This window comes from Ascidia mentula, chromosome 5, assembly GCF_947561715.1.
Source record: "Ascidia mentula chromosome 5, kaAscMent1.1, whole genome shotgun sequence".
NCBI classification, from domain to species: Eukaryota; Metazoa; Chordata; class Ascidiacea; order Phlebobranchia; family Ascidiidae; genus Ascidia; species Ascidia mentula.
Genome location: NC_138570.1, coordinates 20,065,537 through 20,087,265, shown reverse-complemented (window position 1 = coordinate 20,087,265; position 21,729 = coordinate 20,065,537). Strand labels below are relative to the sequence as shown.

The window sequence follows — 21,729 nt, the reverse complement described above, 5'->3', positions numbered from 1 at the left end:
AAAACGCATCACGCTTCAATAAATTCAAGGGTGGCATCCGCCACATGGCTTCTGGCCAGTCGACGATGGTATAAATGGGGAACATGATACTTGCGACAGAAGGAATAAATCTGTGATAAAAGTTTATCATTCCAGCAAATCTCTGCAAACCTTTAACAGTGGTGGGTCAAGGAAATTTTTCTATGACTTCCACTTTGGGCAAAGGTTTTGAGCCTTCGGCATCAACCAAATGACCTAGAAACTGGATTTGTTTTTTACAAAAACACATTTGTTTTAAGTTGATTAGAAGGCCAGGTGTAATTTTGTTGACTTGGGGAAGTGCTGGTCACCAATATGTCGTCCAGGTAAACAAAAACAAATGGTAAAGATTGACAAACCTGGTCTATAAGCCGTTAGAAAGTCTGGGCTGCATTATTTGGGCCGAAAGCATTCTTAGGAATTCAAACAATCCAAACGGAGTTATGATAGCAATTTTTTGGATGTCTTTACCTGGTGGTAGCCCCGAACTAGATCGATCTTAGAAAATATCTTGGCGCCGGATAACCGCGATGTTAAAGTCTTGAATATGCGGAATGCTGTAGCGATCTGGCTGGGTAAACACATTTACGCGGCGGTAGTCACCGCAGGGGCGCCATTCACCTGATGACTTTGGTACCATATGTAGTGGTGCGGCCCAAGGACTAGATGAACGACGAATGATCCCCATTTGAAGCATCTTGGCAAACACCGCTCTAGCGATTGCAAGCTTTTCGGGGGATAAACGACGTGCCTTTGCATGAATCGGTGGTCCATTTGTGCAAATGCGATGCTGGACCTTGTGTCTGGGGTCAATGCTGGAAAACTTCGGTGCGGTTAAAGACGGAAATCGTGAGACAAGATTTGTAAAATCGTCAGTAGATGTGGTTAATTTGCAAATGCGCGACGATTTGTCATTTGTGCCTTTTGTAGGAATACTGGCGAACGATTATGAATGAACAAGGCAACTGTGACGTAGATCTACCAGCAAGGAATGTGCACGCAGGAAGTAGGCTCCCAGTAGAGGTTGCGATACAGCGGCAAGTATGAATTTCCAACGAAATTTGCCAGCTGCGGGTTCCAGGTTGAGTATCTTTTCCACAAAAGTATTCATACTGCTACCGTTAGCTGCAATTAACTTGATTCCTTTAGCTTGCTGTTGACGAGCAAGACGTGATGCCAGAAAAACGCTTACTTCGGCGCCTGTATCAACTAAGAAATAACGGCGAGTGGTTTGATCCCAAATGTGAAAGAGGAGCTTTGCCGGCCGATGAAGCAACTAACAACGGCCGGCTGACGAGTTTCCCTAGAAACTGCAGGGAGGTTGACATTTCTTTGCCTTTTCACCAAAACGCTGATGGTAAAAACAAAGTTTCTGACTTGCTGCAGTGCATGTAGATGCACGTGGAGACGCCGCGAGCGCGTTGCGCTTGTCTACCTTTGCGGCAGCCGTGAACGCATAGCACTCCTCGGCCCTTGCCTTCCATAGAATGGTAGCACGTTGTGCAAAACACGTGGGTCGTCAAAATCTTCTTTTGCGAGTATAATTCGTATTTCTTCGGGCATCCTTTGCAGAAAGATATAACGAAAAAAACACTGCTTACGGCGACCATTAATTCTGCTTGAGATCGGTCTCCAAGTTCAGATATATGTAACAGTTTATGCGCTCTTTCATAATCCGAGCAGTCGTAAGTGTTTATTAACCGTTGCTTTAGTGAATTCTACTTATCATTATCCGGTGGGTTTTTCAATAAATCCAATAGTCTACCGGCGCTTGCTTGATTAAGGAACGAAACAATGTAAAAATACTTCGTAGCGCAAACTGGGCTTCGGCTTGCCGTTTTCTTGTCATATATTGCGTTTTGCTTTGGCCAGCACTGCCGTGTGTCCACCTAACGTCACATGCAATCTGAATATTTCTTATTTCTGGTGGATATTGTTCACTTTTCGCGTGACATACAATCGATTTGATTTGTGGTCATTTTACCGTTTCATTACCATTTTTCTCAATAGGATACTCATAAGCATCAAACCATCAACTAAGGTTGTTGTTTCGTAACCTAATAAACTTCAAATACGACAAATCTATTGACAAGATTACATCGCAACATGAACAATGAAGTACAGATCTCATGTGTGCCATTATCTTAGATTCCCATATTCTGTGTGACGACATAAATCAAAATTGTACATAGATATGATGACTTGTATTTACAACGTGTTACACAAACTCAGTTAGTCAAGTATTCATGCACGTGTTTAATACAAATACAACTTGGCAGCAAACGATCAGTTATTTAGCAGGGATGTACATGTATGTCTTCGACTGCAACGATCTACGATCAGTTCTCTCGTTGAATCTTCCTCTTATAAACCAAGCAACCAACCCCAGCACCATAACAAGCAGGAGAACGATGAATCCAACTGATATGTAAACACCTTTTATGTGTTGCAAACCTTCAGATTTCAATGCTTCTTCCACATCTGCACACATGCACATACCATGGGTAAAGTTAGATAAGTATGGTGAATATTAACTCGCACAAATATATTAAAACATAAGAAAAATATTAATCATTGTCGCAAATTGCTTGGTAAGAATATGAATGATAATAACTAGATAATAACTTATCAGATAATAACTAGAATTGATATATCACCAGAATCCAACATATCTCTGTATGAAGAACGAGGTATAATAAATTATAATATTTATCTAAACTGTATTCTCACCAATACAAGTTTTTTCGTCATTCCCGAGATAGCGGCCTTTAAAACAAGAACATTGGACAACTCCAAGTTCATCGTTACAGAAATCTGAACATCCACCATTTTCCTACAATATGCATAAATTTTGTAGTTGCTCAATTAACGGGGAAAAATTCATTTGCGAAGAATTGACCTCTTAAACAAAATCTATATTTGGTGTGCGAACAATTATGAAATTGCATTCGAAAGATCGAACCAAGTTTATTCTGCTTTTGTATCATGCAATATTGCAAGACTGGCAGACTACGTTTTTGTTACAAATTCAACATTAATTTTAAATTTAGTTGCGATTGCATGTTAATCTATTACGTCATCGGAAAACAGCCTGCAAAATTTTGTTTCCAAGTAGATTACCCTGTTTACACATATCTCCTTGTACCACTTACCTACATGCTATAAACTTGGCTTGCATTCGTCGCGCAGTTTGGCCTGATGCATATTTTTATCACACAATATACCGAGGTATCTAAACTTTGTGCCACCTCACCTTTCCACACAAATCCGGAGCTGAAACGTAGAATGGTCCAACCGTTAAAATTTCTTCTATATCCGCATCCACTGATCGCCGTTCACGTCTTTGTGAGCAATCCTGTGAAACACATATGTAAAAGTATTATCTTATATTGCTATGTATTTCCATAATTACTAGTTCGAAAATGTATCGTAAAATTAGTTTTGTATTTGTGCAAAACAACCAATATGTTACTGTGTATAAAACCTCACCGGTTGTTGACAATTGTGGTTGGCATTGTCGCATAATTGCACGTAACAGTGAGCGTACAAGGATTGTTCGTTCACAGACACGTTGTTCCACACGAATGAGCGAAACTTAAAGGATACGAAAGTGCTTTGGTAGTTTCTCAAAATTACAATTGAATCTTCAGACTCCAACTCGTGGACGACTTTGCAACTGCGATTATATGATTTTATCTGTAAACTTTGTATATTTTAACTCGAACAAATCTCTAATAAGATGCCTTCAAACATTTTAAGCAAGAATAAAACAAATTTCTATAGACCTGTGTTAATATTGTGGCAAGAAATAGAAGTTAAACAAACACTGAATTTAAATGAGAAATAGTGTGTAAGGTTGGAAATATGTGAAGTTTCATGCTTATGTTTTCTGACATTCTTAAATCACTTTCACTTGAACATAATTGACAGGAATGTATTTGGAAGGTTTTGTTTCAGCGACATTTTTACCTTTGTGTGATGAGTTCATATTTCAAACCTCCTTCATCAGAATCCATGTTGCTGACCCAGCACGATTTTAACTGACAAACAGAGTTTCATTAAAACATTGGCTAAACATGGAATCCTATCACAAATTATGTAAAAAAAAATTCCTAACATATATAATAGAAACCATACATAAATAAACAACGTCTTGTCAGTTCCAATAACGGCAAGCGCCTTTAGGGTCAGCCAACTTGTGACGTAAGTTTAGTAATAAAGGAGTAGAATGGTCAACGAAGTTTTCGTATTAAAAGTTAATTTATTCACAAACTCTACTTCGAGAAATTCATTGATGAATTTATTTATTTAGCATAAAATTTTTACCGTGTGTGAACGCATATATGTGTATTTCAGGCCACACTTCTACGACTTAACTTATGACCAGCAGAGCCTTAATAATGCACAGAATACTGAGACATATTTGTTTCAAATTATCATTGAACAAACATACCCTTAGAGATGTGTGAAACTTTCCACTTCCACTGGCCGAATCAACCTTAGCGTAAACGAAGTTTGGAACTTGGACGATTGAATTTGATCTGAGTGGATTTGTCATTTGCTCGTCACTAAACAACTGAAATCTGATCGTAATACTCCCGACACTACGATGTGAAGTCAGATAACTTTCTTTCCTGTTAAGTTTCAACAAAAACATGAATTTCACCAAACTAAAAAAGTAAATATATTACAATGCGTACAGTTTAGTTGATATTGCTCCAGAAGCAGTTTTGATATCTCTGTTTAACATTCCCGGAATAAAGCACGATATTTCCCAGAGTGGATTGTAAGTTGTCCGTCTCACAACTTGAGTAGTAAATTTGTAATTGCGAACTTGGTACATGATGCTGACGTTGCTTTGGGATTTCTTTCAAAAACATGTTAAGTATATTTTTGTTTGAATAATTAATAATGAAGACCATGCTCTTATCAGTTGGTCGATAATAAAAATTGTTACATGTTTTTTGAAGGTTTATGACTTTATCTCAGTTCAGATAAATATGCCTAATTGCTAAGTTTACAAACCTTAGGTTGATTTAAGTTTTCTACGAAAGTAATTCAGAGAAAATATCAAGAAAATCGCAACTCATTATACGTGCACTCACAAATTACACAAAAACTATTCACAACGTTAGTGGCGTCATGTAAGTTGTGACTGAAGTCAAATATTACCGCTTTGAAAATAGGTCAACGACTCTAACGACGACGACGTCATTAACGTGCAAAGTTAGTGAAGATAATGGAAGTCACCTCTTACATGAGACTTATCTATTGATTCAGGTTGCGTCAGTGGTGTCGCTGCACAACACATGTTTACAAAGAAAAAAGGCTAAAAAATCATGACTAATTTATAGGCAGAAGTTAAAACCAAACTCATTGAAATCACGCGTTCAACGCATGACCAAGTTGTAATCTCAAACAAAGCGGCATCGAAGAAATGAGCTAATTCCCGGTTTAGGCCACGACCTAATCGAACAATTTAGCAGGAAAAACTTGTTGAGCCGGTAGCTGGTGAAGAAATGCTAGCCTTTTTAGGTAGGGACATTACAGTTGTGTCATGAACCACGTCATTTAGGCCATAAAGCCACATAGATATCATAAATTATAAATAAAGCCAAAATAAACATAACTACTTTTCGGACAACAAAGTCCACCTTAACATAAAACAACCTATCTAGGGCACAGGTAATCAAGCTATATAAGTAACAGACTTTGATCGATTAAATCGGTAAGCATACTTCAAGTTGAGTAACAATTCCATACGGTATCAACACGTTGGCAATCGCTGACTACATAAGCAGAGAGACTATGCGCCTGAAAATCAATGTGTTTCAACTGTTGCCGTGTTAGGGTCTAGGCTGTTGGTTATGGTTTAGTACTGCCTATGTTCTGAAGCGCCATGTGCTGTATTACTTTACTGGATAATCGACAATAAACGGATTTATAAACAACTTTGGACTGGTTTGAAGCTTGGTGGATTGCGTAAAGGAGTTATTTAACTCCAACAGTATCCTTGAGATAGAGAAGGCAAGTTGCCTACGAGGCCGAGTTGCCATCGAGACTCAGTCAGCCCCGTTGGGTGCGATGCCCGATACGCACTCGTACCCCTTGGTCGCTCTAAATGAGGCGACACATTTGTATGTAATAACCATATTATTGTTAAGTGCATATCGGACCAGATTAGTTTCAGTCAGATTCAATAAATTCAGACGTACATCGGACAATATTTCTTCACTAAACATAATTACCTCCAGAGTTGAAGGACACGCATCCAGTTCAAACTGGAAAACAGGATTTTTCGCTGCAACTTTACAACTTCCAGGGAGAGAATCAAGACTTGTCATTGTACGATTCGAAATATACAAAATATCTTTTCCGCTTGCTTCCAATCTACTTAACCCATGGGAACTGACACTGGAACAAAAGTTGTTTAAATAACTGTAAGATTGGTGAAATTGATGTTGTAAAATGTGTCGCTAATTTTTTGAACTATGAAAAATAATAGAAGCAAATAATAGACGTGTAAGATTTCGTTTAGATTTATAATCAGTTAGAAAAGTTCGGATGACCGACATCTCAATGAGATTGTGATAACTTATTATAACTGGATTATTTTTTTAGATTAACTGAAGTTTTATCAAAATAAATTTCATTGAAGCAACAAAACTTATAACCAATACAAAGTTAAAAGTTGTCGTTCTAATTTAACAGATTAAGTGATAATGGAAGTTAACAAGTCTATAAATGTCATTGAAGCAACAAAACTTATAACCAATACAAAGTTAAAAGTTGTCGTTCTAATTTAACAGATTGAGTGATGATGGAAGTTAACAAGTCTATAAATGTCTACAATATGAATAATATTTTTATATTTTATATCTTTTATTTGTATTGTTTTGGTTTAGTTTGGATAAATTCAAAGCAACAACTTCATGAAAAAACTATTTAATTCTCTAGCAATTTCTAGCAATTTTAAGTCTTACTTTAACTTGATAGAATTTGTGTTGCATTCCATTTCATTATACATCTGGCAATCTGAAGATAAAATAATATTCTAGTTTCACCTTTCCTGTTTTAAACTGCGCTGATTTTAGATCAAAATTATTCCTGGGTCAACAAACCTTATTTCGTCGCAATAGATTCACGTAATTATTTTCTCAGATATTCTTTCTGACTATTATGTTTACATTAATTACTTGAAGTTTTAAAAATGAAAGCAGCTGACCATCACAGAGTTAGCTTTGCATCGAAATGTCAAGCAAAATCTTGCAAACACAAGAAGTGCGTAATATCGGAGGCAAAGCTATTTAGTGGAAGTGTTTACGGTGACACATAACTGTCCCCTTGAGAACTTATGTGGAAAATATTTGGTTTTAAACTTTCACGAGTCAGACACATAATAACTACGTCATCCACACACACTAAGCATTGTGCACTACACAGTGTCCGCATTTTTAAATTATGTAATCGGTTTGTGTTTAAGTCTCTTTATATGATCGGTTGCTCAACTTGTTCAACCCACTTCATTACTTCTGCCACACATTATTGTCGAACTTGATATAATACAAACCTGAGCTGATGTTGATTGAAGGAGGTGGAGTGTCAGAGTGATATACGAATATTTGAATATTAATTCTTCGGGCTTGAAGGTTTATTATTTGATCCCCGCCAACAATTACCCCAGGATGTGAAGGATCATCCGATAAAATCTATCCAACAACAAGGTACAGTAGATCAAATGAACTTAGTTTGTTTAATTTTAAAAAAGTCGTTCCTATATTGAGACAGCAACAAAAGCTTTGTAACTTACGTACAGACCGTCCCCATAGCCTTCAGCATTATTACCGAACCGAGAAGAAGCTGAAGCAGATATTGTGAAATTACATCGCACTGGGCTTGTCACAGTATAATTACAAGCTATGTATCGTAACAAGTTTCCATTGCTCGAAGTTGGAAGAACAAGAGTTGTTGGAAGATCGTCCACGTTCAATTCCGAATCACAAGATTGTTCGTTAACTAAACAACATTTCATAATTCAAGTACTTGCATGAGTTTGTAGAAATTAAATTAAACTGAAAGTTGGCCGAATCAGAGCAAGTCCACTTTTTTCGACCGAAACACGACTATAAGTTGACAATTTTTGTGATAATATCACTGCACAGCATCGTATAAACTTGGAATCGATTGTACCGCGGCAATTCCTGCTGGAAACCACTGTATTAAATACTGTATATTTTTACTTTAATTGTTTGTTGCATCAAACGTTTTTATTGTTTCAGTGTTTGACCAAATCTTTAATATTCGACGGAAAAAGACTAATGCTGGCAAATAAGTTGGTGACGTATTGGAAACTGAATCAAACAATTGTTGTTACCTTCGTTAAAAATTGTATTCACAAATACGAAAGTATGTTAAAATCTGATCGTGGTGCTTTGGATATCCTGGGTTCGATTCCAGGTGTAGTAAAAAAATATACATGTTTGTGCTGCGCTATACGGTGGTGGTCACCTTCACATATGTGAAGCTAGTCTGACGCGTTGTGAGCAGCTGCATAAGTGTAGCTTAATCCACTCTACACGTTCAGACAGGAGAGTTATTACAGCTCAGCAAAAAGGTTCAGACAGGATGCCTGGAATGCTAATGGTCAGGAGTTTTTGAATTTAGCCCGGACTTTAGATGAAAGTGGTTTCAATGGAGTTCAGCTTGGATTCCAATTTAACCAAATATTTTTCATTTTGCAACATTTTACGTTTTGTGTGGATATTTGTTTCGCAGATGTTTTTCCACCAGCTCGGTTACAAAACTAATTGTTTTTCAAAAGTTTTTGTGTCCACTGTATGTCAAGGACGTTAGATTTATTGTAATCTTGACATTATCTGAATCCATCGAAGTCTCATAACGCGTATTTACAGAGTTTAAGTTTCAATCGAACTTTCTTCAAAGGGATTTTTTTTACCAGTTTTAGAATTATTTTCGCATCAAACTAATTCGAACTTTAGTTTTCACAAAAAAAATATAAAGCGTTTAAATATAAAGCGTTTAAATCTTAAAGGGTTCAATTGTTTTTAAACGTTTAAATCTTAGGCATATAGTTGCAAAACCTCATAAGTTCTTATGGCAAATAATTATTTGCTTGGTCGACATTTCGGTCGTTATGCAATCGAACTTTATCAGGACAAAGCTTTTTTAAATTCCAAAAATTGTTGAAGTCTTTCAGTGATTCACAAAACGATTCTTTCCGAAATTCAGAAAAAATACAAATATCTTCTTCACTAGGGAAATTTTTACTATTTTAAAAATGTAAAGGTTCATTGAAGCGTGACTGTTTAACGGTGTTTAATATTCGTCGACAAAACCGATGTTAAACATTTAATAATTAATGAATGCGGTGGCATCTTAAGTTTAATCGATTTGTGATATTCAAATACATTTCCTGCTTGTTTCTTAGATTGTTTGGTTTGTTTTGGTTTCTTACCTTTTATGAATGCAAAGTAGGGATAGGAAGAAGAAGAAATGCCTCGCAACGTGGGACAACTGAAATACATGGAACCGGTATCTGATTTCACAATTCCTGTTGTGCTTCCATCACCAGTAAACGTTCCTAACAAGGCACCGTTTGTGTTGCTTCCTTCGTAAACCTACATTAAAATTATAACATAATATAATATATTATAAATTAGCAAGAAAATGGGGATTTCCCTGTACCAGTATTATATCTCTCTGACAAAAATGTCATTTTGTTTCTCAATGTATTACACGCGTGGTTTGGTTTACGTTCGTTTTGTTGACTATCAAACGATTGGCTCGTCTTGAAGTAGTTGTTTTGGAATAGGTTTTCAGATTACCTCATTAGTTGGAGGTTGACATGTTGTTGACAAATATTAATTAAAAGTGAATTTACAATAAAGAATTATTTAAGTTTTTTTCGAAAGTATGTGACGTAAGTTGTTCCGCATGAATGAGTTGGTTCCATGGTTGGCTTTCAGGTCGTTTTGACATCAATGTCAGAAAATATTAAAACCACGGATTCCTGGATAAATCTTTTAGTAAATTGAAAAATGTCACAAATGTTAAAGCGGAATATTCGATCCGCAAAAATAACAAAAGTGTTTCTCGTCACGCTGACTATTTTTATATCTTTCAGTAGCGAACAGGAATATTTATCAACTTAATGTGATAAGTTTGGTTCACATAAGCACAAGATCTCCCACAACTCAAAGTTAAGGTTAGTTGGGTTGAACTACAGAGCGAGTATTTTCACCGAACAAATGTTGTTGCCGAGTGTTCTGTAGTGCAAATGTATAGCAGCAATTCCCCCATCATTTCCAGTTGATAAAACTTGCCCATAACTTGAACAAGATGGTGAGATGTAGAAAGCTGTTTTGTGTCTACCATAAGCTGATGGTCGGCAAGTGGACGAACCTCCACCTACACAAGTACGACGTGTAATATATTCGTGAATAACATATAACGATTTTAACATAATGTCTTTATATAAATACCTGCAGCAACTTGCAGGAACAAACATAAGAAGAAAATAAATTCCATTTCAAATGAAGGGAGAATCTTAAAAATCAACTTGTTGCAATAAATTCTACACATGAAGTTACAAAGAATGGAAACCGATTGTAAAACATCGTAACAATCAACTAGCAATTAATGCCACTAGGTGCGCCACTCCCACGCTTTCATTGCTATGACAACGATATAAACAATCATGTGAAAATATGGATTCAATGATAAAGCATGACCTTTTTTGAGAAGAAACGTTTGATTAACCGTCCCATCGAACTACATGCGTACAAACATGTTTTGAAACAGCTACAAAACTTACTCTTGTGACTAATATCAACACTACATTATTTTTATCACATTCTTCTGCTCACGTCTTTGTTTTGTATTCGACCAAACAATTTTGAACTTGCATTATCTCTATTATATTCCTGAGCCTCCAAAAGGAGTCCACCGATCACCGCGACCTGCACAGGCTGATTCCTGCAGTCATTTATTTTCCCTGGCTTGCATTATCTTTATTGTAAGGTAACCTGTTGTTCTTTAGACGTACACGCTTTGTGTTGTCGAGGATACGTACTTACTTCACAGAGAAACGTTAAATGTGGCGAAACTGAGGACAAGGATTACAATGTGAGCTACCAATGTTAATCGACAATTTCTTGTAATACGACCCAAGTAATTTGCATCCAAGTTAGTTAGATCTCGTATTATTTCTTAACACTTTTCTTTACCTGTCCCTCGACACCTTCCTGTCCCAGGCAACTGAATGCGGACAAACAGCTGCAAGACCCCCGGCTTTATAGAAAAATTGCATTACCACTAAACACGCAGCAGGTAACTTCCCAACCACATGAGGTGAAGTTGTTGCTACTTTTAGCAATCGCGACACGCACCGCCTAACACTAATCTTGTACCAGGTACTGCATGACATCATGAATATGTGAATAAACATGAGGTGATTTCAACGCGCATCCATGCACAGAATATTTAATGTTTCATGCTTTCTATGATATGAGCAGACATCGCAACAGAGGTGATGCGCAAACGTTTTACTTGCAAGAGAAATTTTATTCTAAATCGTCGCTTGCAGCACAACTAACAAAAGTAATAGAAACAGGTAAATATTTTAATGAGAGAACAACTCCACATTCAGGTCAATACCTTATATGACGACTTGACAGATGATAATATTTTATAGTAAATGTCAAGTCTTTGAGGCTGGAACGATTCTCTGGCTTTAATATTTTTCAACGTCACCAACGATTTACATTGGAATTTACGTTTCAAAGTTGCCCGAATGCAGAAAGACCAAAATTGCCGTCGTGTGTCAGAAAAATGACGTAACAATATGTGCACGGAAGCCTGGGGGCAGAAAGTTTCACATTTCGGTTCTGATTTTATTTTGTTTACAATATTTTGCTCCGATCGAACGTTTCAGGCGACTTTATTAAAACAAAATCTCGACTTCTCACACACTTAACTCAATGTTATTTAAACCCCTGGGTGCGGTCTGGTTTCGATCAGTTAAGCATATAATACCAGGAGGGTAAGATTAAACTGGACTCTTTATATCAAGGTTATTTTTGCAATCAATTTGTCATTATTAAAGTTACTTATTTTTTACAGACAGGTGGTTGAAAAGTGTTCGCAAAACGACATTCGTTTGCATTGTTTCCTGTTCTTCGTTTGCATTCAGAATATCAGACACATTCAACTATTATTCTGGGTTCAACCATCCCGACTATTATAAATAGGTGTTTTCAAGGAAGCGTTGGCAAATTGTCAATTTCAAGTTTTTGTGGCAAACGCTACTTTTAGCAATCGCGACACGCAGCACCAAGCGCTTACTTCATCATCTAATCTCGTCTCCCATCAAACAACCTCAGATTAATCTTGTACCAGGTACTGCATGACATCATAACACTGCAATCACAGACACGCAGTAAACACGGAAAGGTGATTGAATGTGCGTGCAAAGCCCAGCAATGTTTATTACTACCGGGTTTCAGGACGCTATATATAGATAATTACAACGTTGATCACAAACTAAGGAGAGTTTGCTCATCGTATGCATGTTCTCACTTTTATTTCGGGACCAAACATCACAGAGATGTAACTCATGTATTAAATTTTCTATGATATCTGCATTCACCACAGTGGAGAAGATGACGCGCAACGTTTTGCTTGTGGCTCACGTCCATGTTAACTCCACCGCGGATAGATTGTACCACAAGTAATATAAACATCCTGACGGAAGTGTAAATTGTGGCTGAACAACTAAGGTATATAATGATAACTTAACGGTTCACATTCCTTCGTAGAAATTGTCGAAATATCAAACCGTTAAAGCATGGACAATTATCCGGCATTAATTTAAACCAAAGACAAAAAGCATGATAATTACAAGGCCACATGTTTTTCGCATTGGAATTTACGTTTCAAAGTGGCCCGAATGCAGCAAAGAAATTTCAAGGCGCGAGTCAGACAAAATGACGTAAGAATCTGCATTAAAGCCTGGGGCAGAATGTTGAAATTTGAAGTTTTTTTAACACAAACCTTGTGACTTCTCACACGCTTAAATCAATAATCCACAACCCCAGGGTGCCCCCGGTTCCGATCAGTTAAGCATTTATTACTGGGATGTAAATATTAAACATGGATTTTTGTTCTGTTGATATTAGTTTTATGTACATTTGATAATATTGAATTTACCCACATTTTTAATTGCGTTATGATGAATTGCATTCTTCAACCGCTGCATTTTTTTTCTAACTTGTTCTCCAATTTTGCGATACATAAATCTAATATAACTTGAGTAGAATTTAATTGGGAAATCCTATTTGTTCAGTACATTTGACATAAAGTCGCACGTGATTTCCTATGTTCTTCCCTAGCATGACTTTAATTGAAAACCCGATGCAGAGAATTACACTAAATACATCTTTATTACTTCATTAAAACTACATTGATACAAAGTTAGTCAAAGATTTAGTCACACGCATTAACAAATACACTTTCAGTATGCAAGTACACATAGTTAACACATAAAGCAAAGAGTATTATGTCATTTAACAGAAGACAATCAGTTACTGGAAATCCGAGTTAAACTTTACACAGGAAAACTGGCGCCATGGAGACGACCAACAAACAATCACCAGAAAATTACATGGCAACGTTATCCTGGTTGCTACGTAGTTACCTCACGGGCTTTTCAAGTGTGGTCGGACAGGTACCGCATGACATCATAAATATGTGAATAAACATGAGGTGATTTCAACGCGCATCCATGCACAGAATATTGAATGTTTCATGCTTTCTATGATATGAGCAGACATCGCAACAGAGGTGATGCGCAAACGTTTTACTTGCAAGAGAAATTTTATTCTAAATCGTCGCTTGCAGCGGAACCAACAAAAGTAAAAGAAACAGGTCATTTTTGATAAGAGAACAAATCCACATTCAGGTCAATACCTTACATGACGACTTGACAAAAGATAATATTTTAAAGGAAATGTTACTAAGCCTTTAAGCGAGAAAGATTCTCCGGCTTTAATGATTTTTAACGTCACAAACGGCTTGCATTGGAATTTACGTTTCAAAGTTGCCCGAATGCAGAAAGAGCGAAATTGCAGTCGCGTGTCAGACAAAATGACGTAACAATATGTGCGCTGAAGCCTGGGGGCAGAAAGTTTCACATTTCGGCTCTAATTTTATTTTATTTACAATATTTTGCTCCGATTGAATGTTTCAGGCGACTTTATTAAAACAAAATTCTCGACTTCTCACACACTTAACTCAATGTTATTTAAACCCCTGGGTGCGGTCTGGTTTCGATCAGTTAAGAATTTAATACCAGGAGGGTAAGATTAAACTTGACTCTTATGTTAAGGTTATTTTTGCAATCAATTTGTCATAATTAAAGTTACTTATTTTTTGCAGACCGGTGGTTGAAAAGTGTTTGCAAAACGACATTCGTTTGCAATGTTTCCTGTTCTTCGTTTACATTCAGAATATCAGACCCATTCAACTATTATTCTGGGTTCAACCATCCCGACTTTTATAAATAGGTGTTTTCAAGGACGCGTGTGCAATTGTCAATTTCCAGTTTTTGTGGCAAACACTACTTTAGCAATCGCAACATGCACCGTCAAGCGCTTACTTCATCTTCTAATCTCGTCTCCCACCAAACAACCTGAGATTAATCTTGTACCAGGTACTGCATGACATCATAATACTGCAATCAAAGGCACGCAGTAAACACGGTACGGAAATTGAACGTGCGTGCAAGCCCAGCAATGTTTATTACTACCGGGTTTCAGGACGCTATATATAAATAATTACAACGTTGATCACAAACAAAGGAGAGTTTGTTCATCGTATGCATGTTCTCACTTTTATTTCGGGATCAAACATCACAGAGTTGTAACTCATGTATTAAATTTTCTATGATATCTGCATTCATCACAGTGGAGAAGATGACGCGCAACGTTTTGCTTGTGGCTCACGTCCATGTTAACTCCACCGCGGATAGATTGTACCACAAGTAATATAAACATCCTGACGGAAGTGTAAATTGTGGCTGAACAACTAAGGTATATAATGATAACTTAACGGTTCACATTCCTTCGTAGAAATTGTCGAAATATCAAACCGTTAACGCATGGACAATTATCCGGCATTAATTTAAACCAAAGACAAAAAGCATGATAATTACAAGGCCACATGTTTTTCGCATTGGAATTTACGTTTCAAAGTGGCCCGAATGCAGCAAAGAAATTTCAAGGCGCGAGTCAGACAAAATGACGTAAGAATCTGCATTAAAGCCTGGGGCAGAATGTTGAAATTTGAAGTTTTTTGACACAAACCTTGTGACTTCTCACACGCCTAAATCAATAATCCACAACCCCAGGGTGCTCCCGGTTCCGATCAGTTAAGCATTTATTACTGGGATGTAAATATTAAACATGGATTTTTGTTCCTTTGATATTAGTTTTATGGACACTTGATAATATTGAATTTACCCACATTTTTAATTACGTTGTGATGAATTGCATTCTTCAACCGCTGCATTTTTTTTCTAACTTGTTCTCCAATTTTGCGATACATAAATCTAATATAACTTGAGTAGAATTTAATTGGGAAATCCTATTTGTTCAGTACATTTGACATAAAGTCGCACGTTAGTTCTTATGTTCTTCCCTAGCATGACTTTAATTGAAAACCCGATGCAGAGAATTACACTAAATACATCTTTATTACTTCATTAAAACTACTTTGATAAAAAGTTAGTCAAAGATTTAGTCACACGCATTAACAAATACACTTTCAGTATGCAAGTACACATAGTTAACACATAAAGCAAAGAGTATTATGTCATTTAACAGAAGACAATCAGTTACTGGAAATCCGGGTTAAACTTTACACAGGAAAACTGGCGCCATGGAGACGACCAACAAACAATCACCAGAAAATTACATGGCAACGTTATCCTGGTTGCTACGTAGTTACCTCACGGGCTTTTCAAGTGTGGTCGGACTGATCGAAAACTATTTTACTATTTTAGTCAAAATATGCGAGTCCTTGTTACGTTTTTATTCTTCTTGGCACATTGACAATTTTTAACTGTGGTCTAGCTTTCCTCTGGTGAGTAGCAACCCACGCCAACAGGATAAATTGCTTGTCCAGAAACAGAACAATTGTTGTCTCGATCTTTGGCAATTTTCTTGAAACCCGAATCATCGTCACCAACTCCCCAACTGAGCAAATATTGTCAATTTGAGAAATTTTAAAGTATTTTTAAGAAGTTTTCAAAGACTTTACCAACAAGGATATATCTTATTAAAGGTATAATTGTACACGATAAAAACGATAAACACTTTGCTGATTTGTTGTAGTTTGGTTTTGTTCCACATTGGTAACTAATGTTTTATAACATGTTGTCTTATGGCGTTTACACAAAAATATGATGGTATACCTGTTCTTGATAATCCAGTACTTGTCTTCGCCACGTGGTTTGCTCTGATCTTTTCCATAACCAACGACCAACACTGTGTGGCGTAACGCGTTTTCGTTCGTTGGACAAACCTTGCCAATGAACGGATATTCATGTTCAAATACGAGGCCATTCCTCCCAATGTAATCAAACGCCCATTCCAGATCTCCTGTACCTCCACCCTTTTTGTCACAATCAACTAATTGTTGTTCAGAAAGTTTGACCAATTCTCCATTGTTTATCTTGTGATGAGATTCAACGGCTGCTACCTGCATATTTAAATCACGGTAGTTATACCAGTTAGGCATTTGTAACGAACGCTTACTGCACTGAATATCCAGCAAGCGGGTAACTCAGTTCCTTGGTCCTTCACGGGTGTTACACAACCCGTGTCCCTCCAGTCAAAACTTTCAGGGTTGGGTTCCTCAATGCCAGCATTTGGATCAGTTTCTTGAGGTTCTTCGCACATTTTCGATGCTCCGAATAACAAGGGTGGTCTGTAACATTCTGCCACATTCCGATCGTCCATCCATGGGAGTTCATCGTTTTTCTGTGTTGAAATGTATTTAAACAAACGTTTACTCAAAACTTAGTTGGAAATCATTAGGTTAACAGGTTTCGCAGCCCAGGTATCGCAGTCTGGCTGCATCAGCAACCATTGCATGAAACATGCAATGGTTTACTGAGTTGATTTGGACATGTGTTGTTTTTTACCCGATCGCTGAACTGTGTTAGAGAAATCCTGTACGTGAACTTTCCAGTCTTGAAATCTTCATTGTGTTCTTTCACTTCAGCTAAACTTCTTTCCCAAATACTTTTTCTTTCACGAAGTTCGTCCTCGTTTAAATATTGTTTATCTGCAAACCATCGAAATAACTGCAACATATAACTATAAATGTTAATTGGGTGTAAAATAAGAATGAAACTTATCAAAGCAATTTGGTGGAAACCAGGAATAAACTTACTGTATTTTGCGATCCACTCATTCCATACTTGATCTACGTCATCATCAAGATCGCCAAACATTGTTCAGTACGTTGAAGCAAAAAATTATGCCTACATAAACATGCGAGTAAGTATAAACATGATAACGGTATATGATAAGTTATCACGCCACGTCAGGGCATATTATGTATTACATCATTTTGCTGCGTATAAGTTTCTCTGCATATACACTGTTCACACATTCCAACAGTACACAATATGGGGTGATACTACATTTGATAAACAACCGACCGCTGTTACGTCATTGAAGGAAATGACTTTATATATATGTGGCTGATTCGATAGGTGTCGCTGGAGAGCACATCGATTGACATAAAACTTCTACATCGGTGAAAGCACCCGAGTCAAACAAAATACAAACAAAAGAGCGATCGGGATTCGTCCACAGGATCTCGCGGGTTCGAATCCGACACCCTTGGATATTCGATACAACGCACCGAGGTAACGCGACGACCAGTTTGAGAACCATTAAATTACATCCTTAAATTCCAACTTTGGTGAGTTGATTGATCGCATGTATCACCATAATCATAAAATCCAATGTTTATCTTTAACTTAATTATAACTCAAACCGTTTCCGCATATCGTTTTCTCAGTTCAATATGAAAGTAGACCCCTGTCCTCCTCACAATAAGCCAGAGTTTCACGGTTTCTTAACTGATTGCTCGCAAAGTCAGCTAGAACAAGCTTAGTGACAAATATTAACCCTTGCAAACCTTCAGTGAATCAGCAAACTACTACACACTTAGCAACTGAATGCTGGTTGCGAGGAGACAGGGTGTGTTTAGTTTCAGTGGGTCGTAACCGTTACATAGAAGTTGAGGCGTAACTTGAAACCTACACAGGGTTTCGCGTAAGAGGAGGTTCTCTTCGGACACAAATTTTGTTTCTATATCTGTTTGGAAAATGTATTGTTATGGAAAGAAACAGATAAAATTGTGGCGTCAGTTAAAAGGACCCTGAAGACCAACCATTTCTGATCATTAAAAATAGCTGACGTCACTATTTTTGCGAATTGGGAAATCCCCTATCGGTCCAGTGCCAAGTCACGTTTTAAGGAAAAAATGGAAACTCAGAAAAACAAATGAATGATGACTTTTAAGCTAAGCGTCGCAGAGAGTTTGCCAGCGAGATTTAATTCCAATGCTGTAAGACCTCTTGTGTATTTCTTCTGATTTGCAAATGTTTTTGTTTTCACGTTAATTTTAAATTTATATTATCAAGATTTATCATCAGACAACGCAGAAGTAATGCCATGCTTACGCATAGCAAGGCCTTGGCTGCGAAGCCTGTGAACCTTATGATTTATCATCAGCATGGTTTTGTGTGGTCTGTTTTGAATTGCTTGATTTTTTCGTTACAATTAGTTTTTATATAGGTAAGCCCCCAGATTGGTTGTTTCTGACAAATTCTTCAAATTTGACGGAATTCTTGCAGGCAGTTTAAATTGCATTTGGCAATATTTCATATTTGACCACTTTTTCGATCACTTATATTTTTATTTGACACTGTAATTATTACGTACAACTCTGTAACTTCTGCTGGTGTTCAATGGTTGTCCTTCAAATGTACTGCCTTTGTGAAAATCTTGGATGATCCATTCAAGACTGGAAAAAATGTCAAACAATTTTGCTAAATTTACCAATAATCCGCACTATATGAATGAACTAATGCATTAACATATGAAAAAAACGTTGCGATCGTCTGCGCAGTTAACGATCGCCAATACAAAATCCTCTGAGCAAAAAACAAACTTTCCACTCTGGGATCCATGTATTGATTTGCTGTGGTTTGTCAGCAATTTGTGAATTTTTTTATATATTTTATCTCTCAACCCCGTTGTGAAAGGTTATTAATTTTAAAACAAAACCGATGGTGCATTTTTTGTCAACAAAATTTTGTAGCTAATTCTTAATTCGAAAGAACTATCTATGCTTCCACTTTAGGTGGTTATACTTGGTACAATGACAAGTACCTCAATATCATTCCATGTAAATGGACAACTGTATACAGGTTTGTTGAAGCTTATTTGCAAAAAAACTTCTGCGTTTCTTTTTTTAAGGCTTTTAATGCATTTTTATTAAGTTAATTTTAGTTGTTGGCAATAGCTGACACAAAAATGTGGACATGTTTGTTAAAGATAGAAGTAGAAGTTATTAGTTGTTGTAAACCTGTTTGCTTTGTTCAGTTGATGATGTGGATCCGATGATGAGCCTGAACTCATGGCTCCGATCACAACCAGGACTCACTGGAACAAAAGTTATGTGTTATGAGGGAGTGGATGTGGATGTTGCGTGGTTGCCATGGAGAAAACTCCCGGAAAGATAGAAGCTGTAAACTTGGTGAATGTTAAAAGTTAAACTCTATGTCTTGGTTTGTTATTTAATCACAACTGATATGCAGATGCTTCCTATTCACGAACTAATTTTGCTGTGTTTGACATAAAAATGCATATTTATAAAAAATCTTATGTATTGACAAATGCAATAAAATGTACAAACTTCCTGATTCCTTTTCTGTTACCAACAAATACTTTAATTAAACAACATTGTATCTCTAGAAATTTTTAACAGTTTTTGTTTCTTAGGATCTTGAAAAGGATTTATGTCATTCAAAATGCAACAAACGAAAGTTAGTGCAACAAAAAGCAACCAGGCTTGAATTATTTAATGGTGGAACTTCATGGATCCGACCAACTTCGTTCAATGATTTAGTTGCAGTTCTCAAATCCCAACCGACTGCTCAAATAATTTGTGGAAACACTGCTTCTGGTAAATCTGACACGACAAATTTCTGTTTTTTTGTTTGTGATCTCATGATGATCCATGGGAAAATACTTGAACCTATAGTATGTGTCAAAATGAAGGCAAAAATGAGGTGCAATAAGTTTGGGGTGAAAACAAAGCTGTGATAATGATTAAAGTAATTGTGGTTATAATTCAACTTGCATTTACAATGTCAGAAGTTGACCCAAACTTTGATTTGTTTGTGGTAAGAATTTCTCACCCTATAGCCCTGAGTATTCAGGCAACTGTTTGTTTAAACAACAAACATCAACAAGTTTATATTGTAACATGTTGCTAGTCATCACCCAATAAAATCATATAGTTGACATAATTCACTAAGCCTAACATTTGACATGATCACAGTACCTGGTCATCAACATGTTTGTCCTAACACATAATTAGCATTTTTTTTAATTTCAGGGCTTAAACATGAGTTGACATGGGTTGGAGTCCTGTGGATGTAAACTTGACCGCAACTGCTGCTACTAATGAAGCGATTGTAGCTTGGGATTTAAACACTTCTGGCTTGCTATATTGTCTGAATGTTGGTCACACGGTCACGAAAGTGTCACAACTCTCATGGAAATCTTTCGCTGAGTGGATCACAGGTTGGTGGATTTTAGATGATCGTGTGATAACGAGTTTCCATGCTGGGATCTGCCGAGGCCATAAGACGTGCATAAACATATATGTTTAATAATTCACAATGGCAAAACGGGGGTTGGGTTATCAAAATATCTATAATGAAGTGCAGTATTCTGACTTTAAACAGAATCAGTCAAACTACAAAACAAGCACTAAATGTGTTTCTTCCTTACAAGCAGTAAAGAGCCATAAGAATCCATGAGAACTGCAGACACTTGCACACAATATTTCATCCTATAAGGTCTCATCAGTGCAGTTTGGTGTGACTGTGGCACTGGGCTAGCTTGTAGGCTACCATGCACACTTACACCACAGACACCTTGAAATTAAAATCTGTGTCCCTGTCAGTATCCAAGTTGTCCCAGCCAGTGTCACAGTCACCAGCTGCACTGATGAGACCTTTATAGATTGAAACAGTGCGTGCATGTGTCCGCAGATCTAACACACATCCATAATTACTGCACTAACCAGTATATATCAACCTAGTTTATTTTTACTTTCAACTTGCCGCACATTTATCATATATTGCTAGAGTTGCGTCATCAATTCTAATTGGTCTCAAAAGAAACAGCGACATTATTATATAAACAGGTGTGTGATTCCTAGCGACGTTGTTACAATCTGAGTGGAGCGCATTCCACATACGATATTCGGGTTAGGTCTGACTCATCCCTGTGTATATGCACTTATTTAAACTAACCCGGTATCCAACCACTGCTAATTTCGTCATCAATGAAACAAATACGTCACGAAAATGGGAATTTAATG

General features: G+C 36.9%; 1 protein-coding gene across 1 annotated transcript; it reads right to left on the bottom strand.

Annotated features, from left to right (window-relative positions):
• Nucleotides 1-16,162: 16,162 nt before the first annotated feature.
• LOC145903178 (crustapain-like) lies at nucleotides 16,163-17,551 on the bottom strand. Its single transcript, XM_082991249.1, has 5 exons — nucleotides 17,491-17,551; nucleotides 17,240-17,382; nucleotides 16,851-17,075; nucleotides 16,508-16,794; nucleotides 16,163-16,289 (listed from the first exon to the last, which is right to left on the bottom strand). Exons 1-5 carry the CDS (start codon nucleotides 17,549-17,551, stop codon nucleotides 16,163-16,165), a joined length of 843 nt encoding a protein of 280 aa, XP_082847375.1.
• Nucleotides 17,552-21,729: the final 4,178 nt, after the last annotated feature.